Source organism: Crocuta crocuta, unplaced genomic scaffold, assembly GCF_008692635.1.
Source record: "Crocuta crocuta isolate KB4526 unplaced genomic scaffold, BGI_CrCroc_1.0 scaffold29, whole genome shotgun sequence".
Lineage (NCBI taxonomy): Eukaryota > Metazoa > Chordata > Mammalia > Carnivora > Hyaenidae > Crocuta > Crocuta crocuta.
Genome location: NW_027533280.1, coordinates 3703920 through 3718462, shown reverse-complemented (window position 1 = coordinate 3718462; position 14543 = coordinate 3703920). Strand labels below are relative to the sequence as shown.

Genomic DNA, 14543 nt, shown 5'->3' with positions numbered 1-14543 from the left:
TAGAATAAATAAAAGCCCCACCGTGGCTTCTTCCGGCAGGGAGCATGCAGGACCCGGACAGACACAGCTTGGGGCCTGGAGATGTCTGTGGTTTGGGTCTGCTGGTTTTGAGTGTGGTAAAGGGGTGCCAGATGGCTGTAATGGGTCCCACCAGCACATGAAGGCCACCCACCTGTGCAGGGGAGGCTGGGCAGGTGCCTGTGGCTCCCAAATGGAGGTGCTCACGTCACACATAAATCTCCATTCTGGTGGAACCCTCGTCACTAAAATTGCCAAGGGCTTCTGGCTGCCCTGCTGCCTGTAGCTGGTGCGCATCTGTCCCTGTCATTCCACGGTAGGTTCCTTGAACCAGCGAAGGTCCTCGTCAAGCAGTTGAGAGATCCTTTGTGACCTCCCACTTCTCAGATGGCCGAGCCTGGTGCCAGGAACGCAGACCCTAGAGCCCAAGCTGCTCGGTTCGGGAGTCCCAGCTTTCCTTCTGGAAGTTTCCTCTGAGCCTCGGTATCAGGTGCATGGCCTATGGCTCTCATGCCCAGTGTTAGGGCCGGGAAGTGACATGACCTCATGTGTCAAGCGCAGGGCTCAGGGACCAAAGTTTGGAGGCCATGGCGGGTGCCTCAAGAGTGATGGTGGCTTGGGGCCGAGTGGTGAGGAGGAGAGGGTGTTAATTATCATCCTTAATGAAAACCAGTCACCCCATGTTCTTCTCATGGCTTGTGATTTTCTCCTTACCCATAAACCTGCTTTTAGTAGCTGCTCCCCACCCTGGACGCGGTCCCCCAGGAGTTCAGGATGTGGCGGGGGTGGGGTGGGGGCGGTGTGCAGATGTGGGTATTAGGAGGGGAGACCCAGAAACGTGCGCATCTTAGAACCGGGGAGTGAGGTCTCGGAGCGTCCTTCTGGCTGGCTGCTGCCTCACAGCCACCTGTCGAGGCCTGGGGACCCACCTCGGGTCCAAGGGCGCTGGCCTTGCAGGTTTGCCGTTGCTCCACACTCCCCTGTGGCCGCTCCAAATGGCGTTTGCCCCGAAGAGCCCTGGGTGGTTACTCACTCTGTCTGCTCCTCCCTCCCTTCCCCTGGCCTCAGAGGCATTGCCGGGAGGACAGGGTGAGCCCCTGGGTGCCCTTGGTGAAGATCTGCGTCGCCCCCCGCAGAAAGAAATGCCCTGCTGGCCTAAAGCCCTCTCTGCTGCCCAGGGGTCGGGGTGGCCAGTTCGCTGGAGTCACTCTGTGACTCCACAGAGTGGGCCGTGCTGTGGGGCAAAAGCCGGAGGGCTCTGGGGCCCAAGTCGCGTCATCCAGAGGAGTCCTCCTGAATGGCAGCCCCTCAGCACCCGTGTCACCGGGCGCGTCCTCCCGGGCATAGGGGGAGTTTCTAACACGTGCTGTCTCCTACAATCCTCCTGGCAGCCTGGAGAGATTAATGACTCTCTGTGGTTCAACAGATGGGGAAACTGAGGCTTGGACTGGTGAAGTGACTTGCCCGGGGGGCCCCTAGCTACTAGATCTGGAGTGACTTGGAACTCACTCCCTTAACCCCAGGCTGACCAGCCCCTGGGTCACAACTGCTCCAAGGCCATGCAGCCTGTGCCCCAGAAACCCCTTGGTAATAGGCTCTTCCTCATCTTCTGCAGGGAGAAGAAGTGGGTGACTGTGGGTGACACATCCCTGCGAATCTACAAGTGGGTCCCTGTGACAGAGCCAAAGGTGGATGATGTGAGTATGCGGGGTTGGCTCCCTGGGGTCGGGCCACCATCTGTCCTGCCCTGCCCACCGCAGGGAATAGGCGCTGTCCGCCACTGCCCACCAGTGTGCAGCCCTGGGGCCAAGGCCACCTGGGAAGCACCCGGACCCAGCTTAGGGCTGGAGAGGCACCTGTGTCCTCCTCACTCACAGTCCAGCCGCAGAGTTTGGCCATCAGAGAGGTGGGGAGTGTCCCCTGCAAGTCGTCTCTTCTGGACTGAGGGCCCCCCAGTTTGCCAGCAAGGGTGCGCCTTAGTGCCCAGGGCACCACGGTTTGGGGGTGGCATGTCCACGGACAAGCAGGCCTTCCCCCACCGTCGTAGCACCGCTGTTTCTGAGCACCTGACCTCCTGGCAGGCAGTGCCTCGTGCTTCTCGTACCAGTTCTGTGGAGTTGCTGTCTTTCTCCCCTTTGGACAAGCGAGGACACAGGCTCAGAGAGGTGAAGCCACTTCCCCAGAATCACACAGCAAGTGTCAGGGCTGTCTGACTCCAAAGCGCATGCTCTCTTTGCTGTTGGAGAGCCTTCTGGCAGTTGGAGCTGCTGGCCACCCTGGGTGAGAGGGAACACAGCCCCTGCGGGGGGGGCGGTGCTGGAGAGGAGGCCACTAGAGGGAGCACCAGCAGCTGTGCGTCATCTCCCCCAGGGACGGCGGACAGCCACCTGCTGCCCCACATCACAGATAGGGTTTCAGCTTTGTGCCTCCTGGGCCAGTTACCCCCAAACACCCCAGGTCAGCTACTCGTACTTCCAGTCAACATCCAGAATGTTCCCACCATCCTGTAGACCTTGGCGTGGACTGTTCCTCCTGCTTGGAAGCGCCTTCTCTCTTGGTGCAAACAATCCCCTCCTCCAGGAAGATGGCCCACAATAAGCCATATGGCTCCATTTACGTCTGGGGTGACGTGGTCGTGACTGGTGGGTTTCTAGGGGTCCCTAGAGGTGGGGCTGAGCCTCTCCCACCATATTCAGTGACTTGTTTTGGGATCTCCAGACTGCTGAGGCTCCATTCTTGACCCTGTGATCACCTGCTCACCTCTGGGCAGGTTGGTGCTGGGCTGAGAACGCCAGTGTTTGTCCCCCTTTCTGGTTCTGGCCTGGGCTCATGGAGCCACCGGGGTCGCCTTCCCCAGGGGTCCTGAGACCTAGCTCATGGCGGCATTTGGTGCTGGCTGTCCCAGAGGGGAGAGAGCAGGGTGCAGCCGGCTCCTCGAAGGCAGCTTCTGGCTCTGGCCCACGTCTGTGCCTTGCACATCATTAGGTGTTTTATAAACGCCGGTGCATTTGAGAAGACATGGTCCCTGCTCTCAAGGAATTTATAATCTCGTTGGGAAAGATAATTATAGAATAGCACGAAACAGACATCAGGGAAGTGCCAAGATGGATAGTGATCAAGGAGAAAGTGTAATATATGGGCTGTCGGGAAGGACAGGGCAGCTCCAAGCTGGGCACAGAGGTCTGGGACAGGCTACCCTTGATTGGCCTATGATGCCAGACAGGTGACCCCAACTTGCTGGGCCTGAGTTTCCTCTTTTGTGCAGTGGAGCAGCAATATCTAGCTCCCGAGGCTTCTGCAACAGCATAAGAACAATATATCAAACAGAGAGAACTTAACCCAGCCAGCAGGGCTGTGCAGACGGAGCTTGAACAATGCTAATTTGCTATTGTCTCTGAGCCATGATGTATGATGCGAGGTCTCCCCCACCCCCTTTCCCTCTAGGGCAATGGGTCCCACACCTGGCTGAGCATCTGACCCCCTGGGAATCTTGAAGAAATGCAGGTTCCTGGGCCCCACCCCAGATAGCTGAATCGGAATCTCTAGTGGTTGTGCCAGAAACCTGTATTGTGGAGGGTTAGCTTTTTCTTTTTTTTATAAACAACCAATTGTGACATGGTTGCACCTTTTTTTTTTTTTTTAAACACTTATTTATTTTGAGAGACAGAGAGACAGAGTGTGAGCCGGGGAGGGGCAGACAGAAAGAGGGAGGCCCAGAATCTGAAACAGGCTCCAGGCTCTGCGCTGTCAGCACATAGCCCTATGCGGGGCTCAAACTCACAAACTGTAAGATCATGACCTGAGCTGACATCAGGTGCTCAACTGACTGAACCACCCAGGCACCCCCGTCTTCTTTTTTGTTTAATTTCAGAACTCTTGAAAGTTGTTTTCTTTTAAGTAGGGAAACCATTTTACAAAATTCAAATATTACTTTAAAAACGTTTTTTAAACAACGACCATTCACATGGCATAAAACTCCCTCTTCTAAGGTATACAAGTCAGTGTCAGTATATTCACTGCCGTGTAACCATCACTGCTGTAGTTCCAGAACATTTTCATTACCCCAAAAAGAAAACTCACACCTGTTAGCAGTCACTCCTGGCCCCGCCCCAAGGTCCTGGAATCCACTAATCTACCCTCCCATCTCGATAGGTATGCATGGTCCTCAAATGCTACCTTTTCCAAATACATACGTATCTTTGTGTAAATCTGCTTCGCATCCCTGTGCAAGCCCCCCACACCACCAGCTCCTTTTCTTGGAGGTGACCAGTGTTTGTTTATTCTTCCAGAGAGAGTGCACGCAAACACATGTGCAGACACGGGCTTACGTGTCCTTTTCTTTCCATTAATAGTGCTCCCCTCCCATGTTCTGGAACCTTCCTTGTACGCATCTTGAAGATACTGAGATATTCCAGTATGCTAATATTTTTGTAGATCATTCGACACAAAGAGCTGCCTTGTTCTCTGTAGATGTTGCATTGCATTACATTGAAAGAATATGCCATAATAATGAGTCTCTTACCAGTGGACACAGGTCATTTCCAACATAATTCTGTTCCATTTGTAAATAAAACAACAACAACAACAACAAACCCAAAACAGAACTGCACACAGAAAGCATCCCCTTCACCTTCCTTCCTCCCTGGGATTTCCCTCCTCACCTGGCCTTCCAGTGTGGTTCTGGGAGTCAGCTGACTATTCGAGAAAGGCAGCCCCGGGGCCTACAGATAGCAAAAGTGTGTGACCTGTGTCTTCGCCATCCCTCCCCTGGCATCACTGTACCTGCTCTGGGCAGGGTGACTCTGGCCTTTTCCCCAGATGTTCTCCCGGCAGGTGGAGGAAATTCCTCTAAGCCAGGGTGTTTGCACGCCTGCTGATGCTGAGCCCACAAACAAGGCAGGTTTTTTTATTCCCAGCCCCCCAGCCCAGCCGCAGAATCCTCCCTTCTGCAGGTGAGGCCTCTAATGGGACATGTTCAAATGCAGGCCAAGGAGAGCCCTCCAGAGACTTGCAGGCTCCAAGATGAACCAGCTGAATAAAATATTCATATCATCCCCGGGGGCTTGCTCACGCACGCACGCACGCACAATGTGGTGACTTGGTTTCTGCTCCATTTTCTCCTCCAGAAGAACAAGAACAAGAAAAAGGGCAAAGATGAGAAGTGCGGCTCAGAGGTGACCACTCCGGAGAACAGCTCCTCCCCGGGGATGATGGACATGCACGGTGAGCTCTCCCGCCGGGCGCTGGGCCATGGCAGAGCGCTGAGGTTTTGTTCTCGCCAGCAGGTTTGTTCACATTCCAGGCAAGGGTAGGAGGGCTGGGTGGCACCAGGAGCCCTCTGTGTGCCCAGGAGAAGGCCCAGCAGAGGAGAGGAAACTTCTCTTCCCAGCACAGCAAGCCAAGAAACGTAAAACCAGCCAGAGACACAAAATGAGACCTTCTCGCCCAGTGACCCAGGCCTCACCTGTCAGCCCTGTGTACTCAGGCACTTTTTGGGGGTATATGGTCTTTTCCCCCTCCGAGGCCTGGCATACCACAAAAATGACTAGATTTTCCATTTCCCATTTTGCTTTGGCTGCTGGGAAACTCGAAACTGGATTTTTGACATCATGTTATCACTCTGGGACCCAGGGACCTGCCTTCCACATTGACATCCTAACTTCCTTTGCTGCCTTATTTTGCAAATGACAGCCAAGCACTTGTCTGATTGAGTCCAGGCTGGAGACCTGCTTTAACCAGCCTCTAGTTGTTTTGACTTAGCGGGTGTTGAGCTCCTGTTTTACCCTTTTTTAAAAAAATGTTTTTTTTTTTACTGTTTATTTACTTTTGAGAGAGAGAGAGAGAGACAGCATGAGCAGGGGAGGGGCAGAGAGAGAGGGAGACACAGAATCGGAAGCAGGCTCCAGGCTCCGAGCTGTCAGCACAGAGCCCAACGAGGGGCTCAAACTCACAAACTGCAAGATCATGACCTGAGCCAAAACCAAGAGTCAGATGTTCACCCAACTGAGCCATCCAGGCGCATCTCTCGATCCCAATATTGATGTTTTTGTCCTTTATACCAACCGAAGTCTTTTGTACACCAGGGTGATATTAGATAAATAAGTAAATCAAAAAGGAATATTGGTTTGATCGAGTTTCTGCCCCTCTGACTCCAGGGCTGTTGTGCTCCAGGGAAGGAATGGCATTGAACTTCCCCATTTGCCCAAACTGACCAACCCGTCTGGAAAACACAGTCGCAAGATCCAAGGGCAGGAACTCTGGCTTGTTGCTGACCTGGCTTCAGAAAAGCATGGGGTGGGGGGAGCGCCTGGGTGGCTCAGTCGGTTAAGTGTCGGACTTCGACTCAGGTCATGATCTCACAGTTTGTGGGTTTGAGCCCCACGTCGGGCTCTGTGCTGTCAGCTCAGATCCTGGAGCCTGTTTGAGATTCTTTGTCTCACTCTCTCTCTGCCCCATCCCCCTTCATGCTCTGCCTCTCTGTCTCAAAAATAAATATTAAAAAAATTTCTGTTTAGGTTAAAAAAAAAAGCACAGGGGGGTTTGCTGACAGCTGACATCTCAAGAAAGCCCCTTACTGGCTGTGCGATCATAGTTGAATCATTTCCGTTTCAGAACTAGGTATTTGAGGTGGGACGTAACCCGCCTCCCTGGCATTGGTTAGATCCCCACTCTCTAGGGATTGAGAAGACACACACACACACACACACACTTTTTTTTTTTTAATGTTTTATTGATTTCTAGGAGAGAGAGAGAGACAGTGTGAGCAGGGGTGGGTCAGAGAGAGAGGGAGTCACAGACTGAAACAGGCTCCAGGCTCTGAGCTGGCAGTCAGCACAGAGCCCGACGCGGGGCTCGAACCCACGAACCGCGAGATCATGACCTAAGCGAAAGTCGGACGCTCAACCGACTAAGCCACCCAGGCGCCCCACATACACACACACACTTTCACACACTCTCACACGCATGCACACCGCCCAACCCCCAACCTGGCTCACAGGTGAGAGCCTTTTAGAGCAGAGGACAAGATCCCACCTGGGTTCATAACTGAGTCCCTGAGATCTCCCCATAGCCCTGTGATCCTGGGCTCAGAACAGAACTCATAACCTTTCAGGTCTGTTTTCAGTTTGTCTGATAGGAAGGGTAACACCTCCTTCATAAGGTCAATAAGGTCATTAAGGTCATCGCAAGTATTGAATAAGATAATCCCTTAAAAGCCTCACATGTTTGTAGCTGACATTTAAGGAGCTGTCACAATGTCACAATGTGCCAAGCATCTAGCTAAGCCCATTTCATGCCTTACCTCGTTTCACCCTGCAAACAAGCCCCGTTGTGCAGATGAGGAAATGAAGGCTTAGGCAGGTGACGCAGCTTGCCAGGGATCAGGATGCTCATAAATGCCAGTGCTGGCCTTTGAGGTCCTTCGGAGGCAGAATCCAAGTGTGTGGACACCAGCTTGAGCTCATGCTCCAGAAACATCTGGAATGTTGAACAAGTGTCCCTGATGCAAGGAGCCTTGCTCACCTTCTTGGTATCCCTTTCATTTCTGTCTGTGTGCAGCCAAGACCAAGTCTAGCCGCAGGACACGTATGTGTACAAAGACAGGGAAATGTGTGCGCCTGGACAGGATTACCTGGAAGGCTCCACGTGGGGGCAGGGGCCACCTGCAGCCACCTCTGTAGTGTCGGAGATCCCACCAATGTTGACTCGTGTGTCAGCATCATGCGGTCACCAGGTGACCAGGCTAGGCTCAGGCCACTGACTTGTTAACCATTAGTGCTTGTTGTCATTAATTAACATAACTTCACGCTGGGACCCACGGGTCGGGCCTCTGCCTTCTGTGCCTCTTGACACACATGCACACGTCGCTCGTCACAGGAAGTTTAGATTTTCTTGAAAGGTAAGTCAAGAGAGTGCACTTTTTTTTTAGTCCCAGAATTCACAAGAGACTACTCTGTAATGAGTACACTTAGAATCAGATGCCGGGCGCCTGGGCGACTCAGTCGCTTAAGCGTCTGAGTCTTGATGTCGGCTCAGGTCATGATCTCACCGTTTGTGAGTTCGCGCCCCACGTCGGCCTCTGCGCTGACAGCATGGACCCTGCTTGGAGTTCTCTCTCCTTCTCTCTCTACCCCCTACCCCACTGGTGCTTGCTCTCTCTCTCTCTCTCAAAATAAATACATAAACTTAAAAAATAAAAATTAAAAAATAATTTAAAAAAATTCAGATGCACTTTACCTGGCTGGGACTGTGTGACTCCCTAGTGCTTCACCAGCAGGTCGAGTTTAGAGTGACTCAGACCAGCCTGACGAAGGGGCTCTGCCGCTCAGAGCCTCCGCTTCCCCCTCTATAAGTAGGGAGGTAAGAGCACGTACCTGCAGGTTGTCGGGAGGATGAAGTAGCTGTGAATGTTTTTGCCCAGCACGTGGTAGGTAGGTGCCCAGGACGTGCTGGTGTGCTGCTCCGTCCCTCCTTCTCGCTGTCTGTTTTACAGAAGTGGCTTTGATCCCAGCTGCGCAGCATGGCCCAGAAAAGCAGTGTGGTAATGTTTTTGAAATCACCACTTGGGAATCTGCAATTTAACGTGACTTTGTGTGCCTAAGCCGGGGTCCAGGGCCAGGGGCTATGTGCCTCTGGATCCCCACCTCTGCCCACCAGCTCAGCCTCTAATGCCATTGCCCAAATAACTTCTCCTTTTTCTTTGTCTTATGAAAAATTTAGTATCAGAGAACAGTAGGAGGAACCGTGTGATGAACTTCATTCACCTACTGCCTAGGTTTTTACTGACATCATGCCATGTTTCCTCATCTGTTTCCTTAGTGTGTTAAGGTTTTTTAAAAATAATTATTAATTTTTGAGAGAGAGACCAGGGAGGGTCAGAGAGGGGGAGACACAGAATCTGAAACAGGCTGTAAGCTCTGAGCCGTCAGCACAGAACCCGACGCCAGGCTTGAGTTCATGAATTATGAGATCATGACCTGAGCCGAAGTCGGACGCTTAACCAAGTGAGCAACCCAGGAGCCCCTAATGTGTTACGTTTTTTAATTGAAATGTAATCTACGTATAAAAATTGCACAGCTCTTAAGTGTTAAGTTCAGGGAATTCTGACAACGTAGGCAACCTGTACTGAAGTCTTTTAAAATCAGTTTCCCCGCCTTGTGTTTGAAGTCCATGCCTAAACCCATCAGCATGTGTCACTAATAAATGCATTTCTATACACCTGGTGCGCCATGTTTACCGCTAACAAAAGTAACAATTATTCTGTGGTGTCTTTTAAACTCCAGACTATAGTCAGATATTCAAATGTTCAAATTCCCCAATTGTTCCAAAATGTCCCTTATAATCTGGCACGTTCAAAACAGAATCTAATTTTCACATGTCCTATTTAGTTGTTAAGTCTCTTAATTTTTTAAAATGTTTATTCATTTGGTTTTTTTTTCTTTTTTTCATGTTTATTTTTGAGAGAAAGAGAAACAGAGCATGAGTGGGGGAGGGGCAGAGAGAGGGAGACATAGAATCTGAAGCAGGCTCCAAGCTCTGAGCTGTCAGCACAGAGCCTGACGTGGGGCTTGAACTCACACACCATGAGATCATGACCTGAGTTGAAGTCGGATGCTTAACTGACTGAGCCACCCAGGTGCCCCTCTTAAATATCTTTTAATAATCTTGCTAGCTTCTCTCTCTCTCTCTCTGTCTCTTAATCAATGGTTTTGACTTGAAGAGCCCGAGCTGATTGCCGATTTCCTGTGGAATACCCCACTTCCTGCTAACATGTTCCTCTCCCCCTTTTATTTTGCATCAAGTAGAAGTTGCTCTAGACACTCGATTAGATCAACAGAATGTTGTTGGCAGTGTTGCCTCACACGGACCGTGCTTCAGCCTTTGTTTTGCTACAGAGCCAAGTGCACAAGTCTGGCTTCTTCAACCCAGAATGAGGCCTCAAGTGTCCCTCAAAGACCTAAAACGTGTGAGGCCGCTGTCTGTGGCTGGCTGCCCCCAAACACAGGACCGAGCCAGCGGGTGGGGGTCAGGCAGGCTTCCGGAAGCCTCTTCCTCGCAGGACATGTGGGGTGGCTCCAGGCGGGTCACCTCAGAGGTCCCGAGGGCGGGGAAGTGTCCCCTTCCTTGGGAGAGCGTCCTCTGGGGCTGCAGGCCGGGAGGCCTGGGGAGGCCGAGCCCCCAACCCGCCCTTCTTCAGCAGCTGCTGCGGGATTTCACCCTGTGGTTCTGTGTCCCCGCCCCCCGCAGACGACAACAGCAACCAGAGCTCCATAGCAGACGCGTCCCCTATCAAACAGGAGAACAGCAGTAACTCCAGCCCTGCTCCGGAGCCCCCCTCGGCCGCGCCTGTGGAAGGCACTGACGCCAAGGCGGATGAGACCCAGGCAGATGGGAAGGAGCTCCCTGGGGCCGAAGGTATGTGCCCTCGGGGCTGGGACCGGAGGGGCCTGTCTTCAGCCAGCCATCCCGCAGTCGTTGACGTGGCCTGCCCCGTGCCAGACCCTAGAAGGTCACGCTAGAAGAGGGGTAATGCCTAGACCAGCTCAGATTCCTTTTGAGCAACTAAAAATGCTGCAGTCTAGTTTTTAGAGGATATGAGCTGTGGAAAACTGTAAGAAAGGGAAATGGAGAGTCTTGATGAATTATGGGAAAGTGTTTTAATTTTAAATAGGGTGACCAGGAAAGGCCTCACTGAGAAGGTGACTTAGAGCAGATTTGGCTAAAATTAGGTAAGGGAGCAAACCATGTGGATAAGTGGGAGAAAAGCACTGTGGGCAAGAGGGAAGGGGCAGTGCAAAGGCCCTGAGGCAGGAGTGTGCTCAGTGGCTGGGGAAACATGGATGAGGGGTTTACAAAGTGAGATGAGATCAGAGGAGGCAGGGCCTCGAGTGTGGGGGGTCTCTTGGCCACTGACCAGACCCAGCTTCCATGCCAAGTGAGGCAGGAGCCGCGGGGACTGAGCTCTGTGGTCCAAAGGGTCACTTTGGTGCTGTGATCGAGCAAAGATGGTAGGGCTACCGCAGTCATCCAGATGGAGGAGGGTGGCAGCTGGTGCGACCCAGGTGGCAGCAGAGAAGGTGGTAAGCAGCAGTCTGGTCGTGGGGGATGTATGTGTACTCCTATATGTGGATGTCGGTTTACTTTTGTCTAATTTGAGATTTCTCGACTCTTGAAAATGAACACTTTCAAACATCCAGGAAGGTGAATAGTGTGCTCTCCCATTTATGTCAGCTGAATTTGGCCATTCCTAAGTGGTTTTGCTTTGTCTATAAATATTTGGGGGGGGGGCATTTGAAAGTAAGTTATAGCTCTTACAGCACTCGTCCCGGAACACTTCAGCACGCGTCTCTTAAAAATAAAAATCTTTTCTTCCGTGATCACAGGTACCGTCATCTCACCTAAGATGGGTCCATAGGTTTTGATTGTCTGATATTGAGGCATATTTTGAAGGTCTGAGGTGGGAGTACGTGTTGACAGGTGGTACTTGGGCTGAGCGGGGACTGGAGGGTGACCCCCGGCACACGGGGGAATGACCTTGCCGGCATCCGTGAAGGGAAGACGAGGGGAGGGCAGGCCGTGCGGAGCCCCTGCACACAGCTGAGCTTACCTGACAGGGAGGGCGGCTGGGCCTCTCTGTGCTGGGGGAGGGACCGGGCCTTCTCAGGAGGAAGGCCTCTCTGGGCCCTTCCTTTTGACACACTTTCCCACACCCCCCTGTGTGAGGCTTGGTGCCCTCACGACTCAGTCCTGCTTCCTGCCCCACCAGCAGGCAGAGGAAAGGAAACAGGGGAGACAGACCCCAAAACTGAGGCTGAGAGCTCCCCCCCACCTCAGAGGTCGGACACAGACTGGATCCAGCATGTGGTGTGTGCGTGTGGTCATGGGCCTGGTGGTATTCTTACTTTTCATTTGAATTTGATGTCAAAATTTTATTTTATCTTATTTTAAAATTCTTTTTTAATGTTTGTTTATTTTTGAGACAGACACAGAGTGCGAGCGGGGGAGGGGCAGAGAAAGGAAACTCAGAATCCGAAGCAGCACAGAGCCCACCGCAGGGCTCAAACCCACAAACTGTGAGATCATGACCTGAGCTGAAGTTGGAGCTTAGCCAACTAAGCCACCCAGGCGCCCCATATTTTATTTTATTTGAAACATATATATTTTTTAAATTTTTAATGTTTGTTTATTTTTGAGAGAGAGAGACGGGGAGACAGAGAGGGAGACACAGAATCCAAAGCAGGCTGCAGGTTCGAACTGTTAGCACGGAGCCCAGTGCGGGGTTTGAACCCATGAACGCACAAGATCATGACCTGAACCTAAGTTGGTCGCTTAACCAACCGGGCTGCCCACATCCCTTCATATTCTTTTTTTTTTTTAATGTCTATTTGTTTTTGAGAGAGAGAGAGAGAGACAGCATGCGAGTGGTGGAAGGGCAGGAGAGAGGGAGACACAGAATCTGAAGCTGTCAGCACAGAGCCCGATGCGGGGCTCGAACTCACGAACCATGAGATCATGTCCTGAGCCAAAGTCAACGCTTAACCGACTGAGCCTTCCAGGCACCTCTGATGTCAAAATTTTAAACTTCAACAATTTCACTTAAAACAAGACTGATTTCCACCTCTTGGGAAATCAGAAGATCTGGCAGTACTGGCTCTGCTTTTTCGTGGAGCAGCGACTGGTTAAAGCAGAGATGTGGCTGCCCTTCCAGGGAGGACGAGCGGGCCTGCCCTCACTAGTCACCACACTCCCCACCACTCCCTGTTGTCTCCCTGACACTGAGGCCCAAGAGTAGTGGCCACGTACTACTCCACAGCCACTGTTACTTTTCTTATTGAACATTTAAAGGAAAAATTAAGTTGCTTTTTGAACCTATTTCTCTATCAAAAGTGGAAAAGTAAAAGTCTGAGGGGTTGAGCAAATACATATTACTTAGAGGAACAGAAGAGTATTCCTTTAGGGGTGTGTGTGTGTGTGTGTGTGTGTGTGTGTCTGTCTGTCTGAACTGAACAGCCTCTCTGCCTCATTCATGGCACTGCCTGGCCCTTAAGGGGCCTTTTGAGTTTGTGGTCCATGCTGTACTAGACAGTAAGAAAAGGGAGCCTAAGGAGTTCAGGAAAGGCTTCCTGGAGGAGGTGCTCCCTGAGTGAAGCTTCAAAGATGAGCAGGAATAGGAGGGGAAGGAGCGATGCAAGCAGAAGGGACCAAGGGGCAGTGCCTGGGGACGGGTGGGGGAAGGGGCGAGCCAGCCAGGCGTGAGGAAGGTGCTCATGTGCCAGGTAGGCCCGTAGGCAAGGCAGGGTGGGGTGCAGGTAACCCTGCACACGGGGGACAGACAGGTCGGTGTTAGGTCACAGACTGGACAGCCCCGCATCGGGAGCCTCTAGCGTCCTCCCTCTCATCAGGAAGGACCCTGTGAGCCTGTGTTGTGGCCCTCCTGAAATAAGTAGTCTGTGCACCTAGAAGAATCTATATGAGATTATAACCTCCCTTTTTTTAGAATACTTCCTTGAGCAATCACCATGGAGATGGTTCCACATTAGCACGTACAGGTTTGTCTTCTTCTCTTCACCAGCTTTGTATACACGCAGAGGTATGAGTGTGTCCCATTTCATTTAAATAGACCCGTGTGGATGGTCATTGGGTTGTTTTGGGGAGGGTTGTTTTCTCCATACACGGTCCCGCGCGGAGTCTTGCCTGCGCATCTCTGCCCCTGTGCTCAGGCGGGTGGGGCTGAGGGACCACGGACTGTTTATGTAGTTGAACCCACAATTTCCTCCGGAGAGGCGGGGGCCGGGCGGGTTTCTCAGCCTCGGCACTGCTGCCACTTGAGGACAGATTAGTCTCTGCCCTGGGCCTGCCCTGTGTGTGGTGGGATGTTGAGAAGCCCCCCCCCAGCTTGCCCTCACCCCTGGCTGTGACCCCAAAAATGTTTCCAGACCCTGCCAGACGCCCCCCTTTAGCAAGGAGCAAAATCGTCCTCAGTTGAGAGCCAGCATCATAGGAGGTTTGACATGGGCCCTTCGGGGGGGCACCCCCTTGTCCCTACAGAGGCCCCCTGGGTCTTCCTGGGCTCCCTGTGGCTCTGCGGGCAGAGGGCAGTAGAGGCAGGGGGCTGGGCCCGGGACAGGACGAGCCGTCACATCTGGGCCCACGCTTGCCAGCTGTGTGGCCTTGGGCGGGCAGCATCACCTCCTGCGAGCCTTCCTGTTTCCTTCTTTATAAAACAAGGCCAGTAAAACTCGCCTCCCCGCTCCCTGGCCCCCCATCAGGTCCCCACAAGGAACGGGGCAGGAAGGGAAGCAAAGGGCGCCCCGGCCCGCCGTGGAGGAGGGGCCTGAGCGCGGGGAGGCCGTCCTGCCTGCCCCCAGCCTCGCTGCCCGCTGCCCGCACGCTGCTTGGGCAGCCGCTTCCACAGCTGACACATTCTGGTAACTACCACCGCCTCCCACCCCCGTCCCCGCTAGCACCGAAGGCTTTCCTGGTGCAGGAGGGAACTACACCTCCTGGCGACCCCGGGCCCCTGGGCC

The 14543-nt window shown here is 52.7% G+C and overlaps 1 protein-coding gene across 1 annotated transcript in view; it reads left to right on the top strand.

Annotated features, from left to right (window-relative positions):
* Window positions 1-1577: 1577 nt before the first annotated feature.
* Window positions 1578-14543, top strand: part of BCL7A (BAF chromatin remodeling complex subunit BCL7A) — a 21763-nt gene continuing 8797 nt past the window's right edge. Inside the window, exons 1-3 of the mRNA XM_077747954.1 lie at window positions 1578-1715; window positions 5145-5241; window positions 10264-10431. Coding sequence (XP_077604080.1) covers window positions 1578-1715; window positions 5145-5241; window positions 10264-10431 — 403 coding nt within the window. The remainder of the gene's footprint in view (window positions 1716-5144; window positions 5242-10263; window positions 10432-14543) is intronic.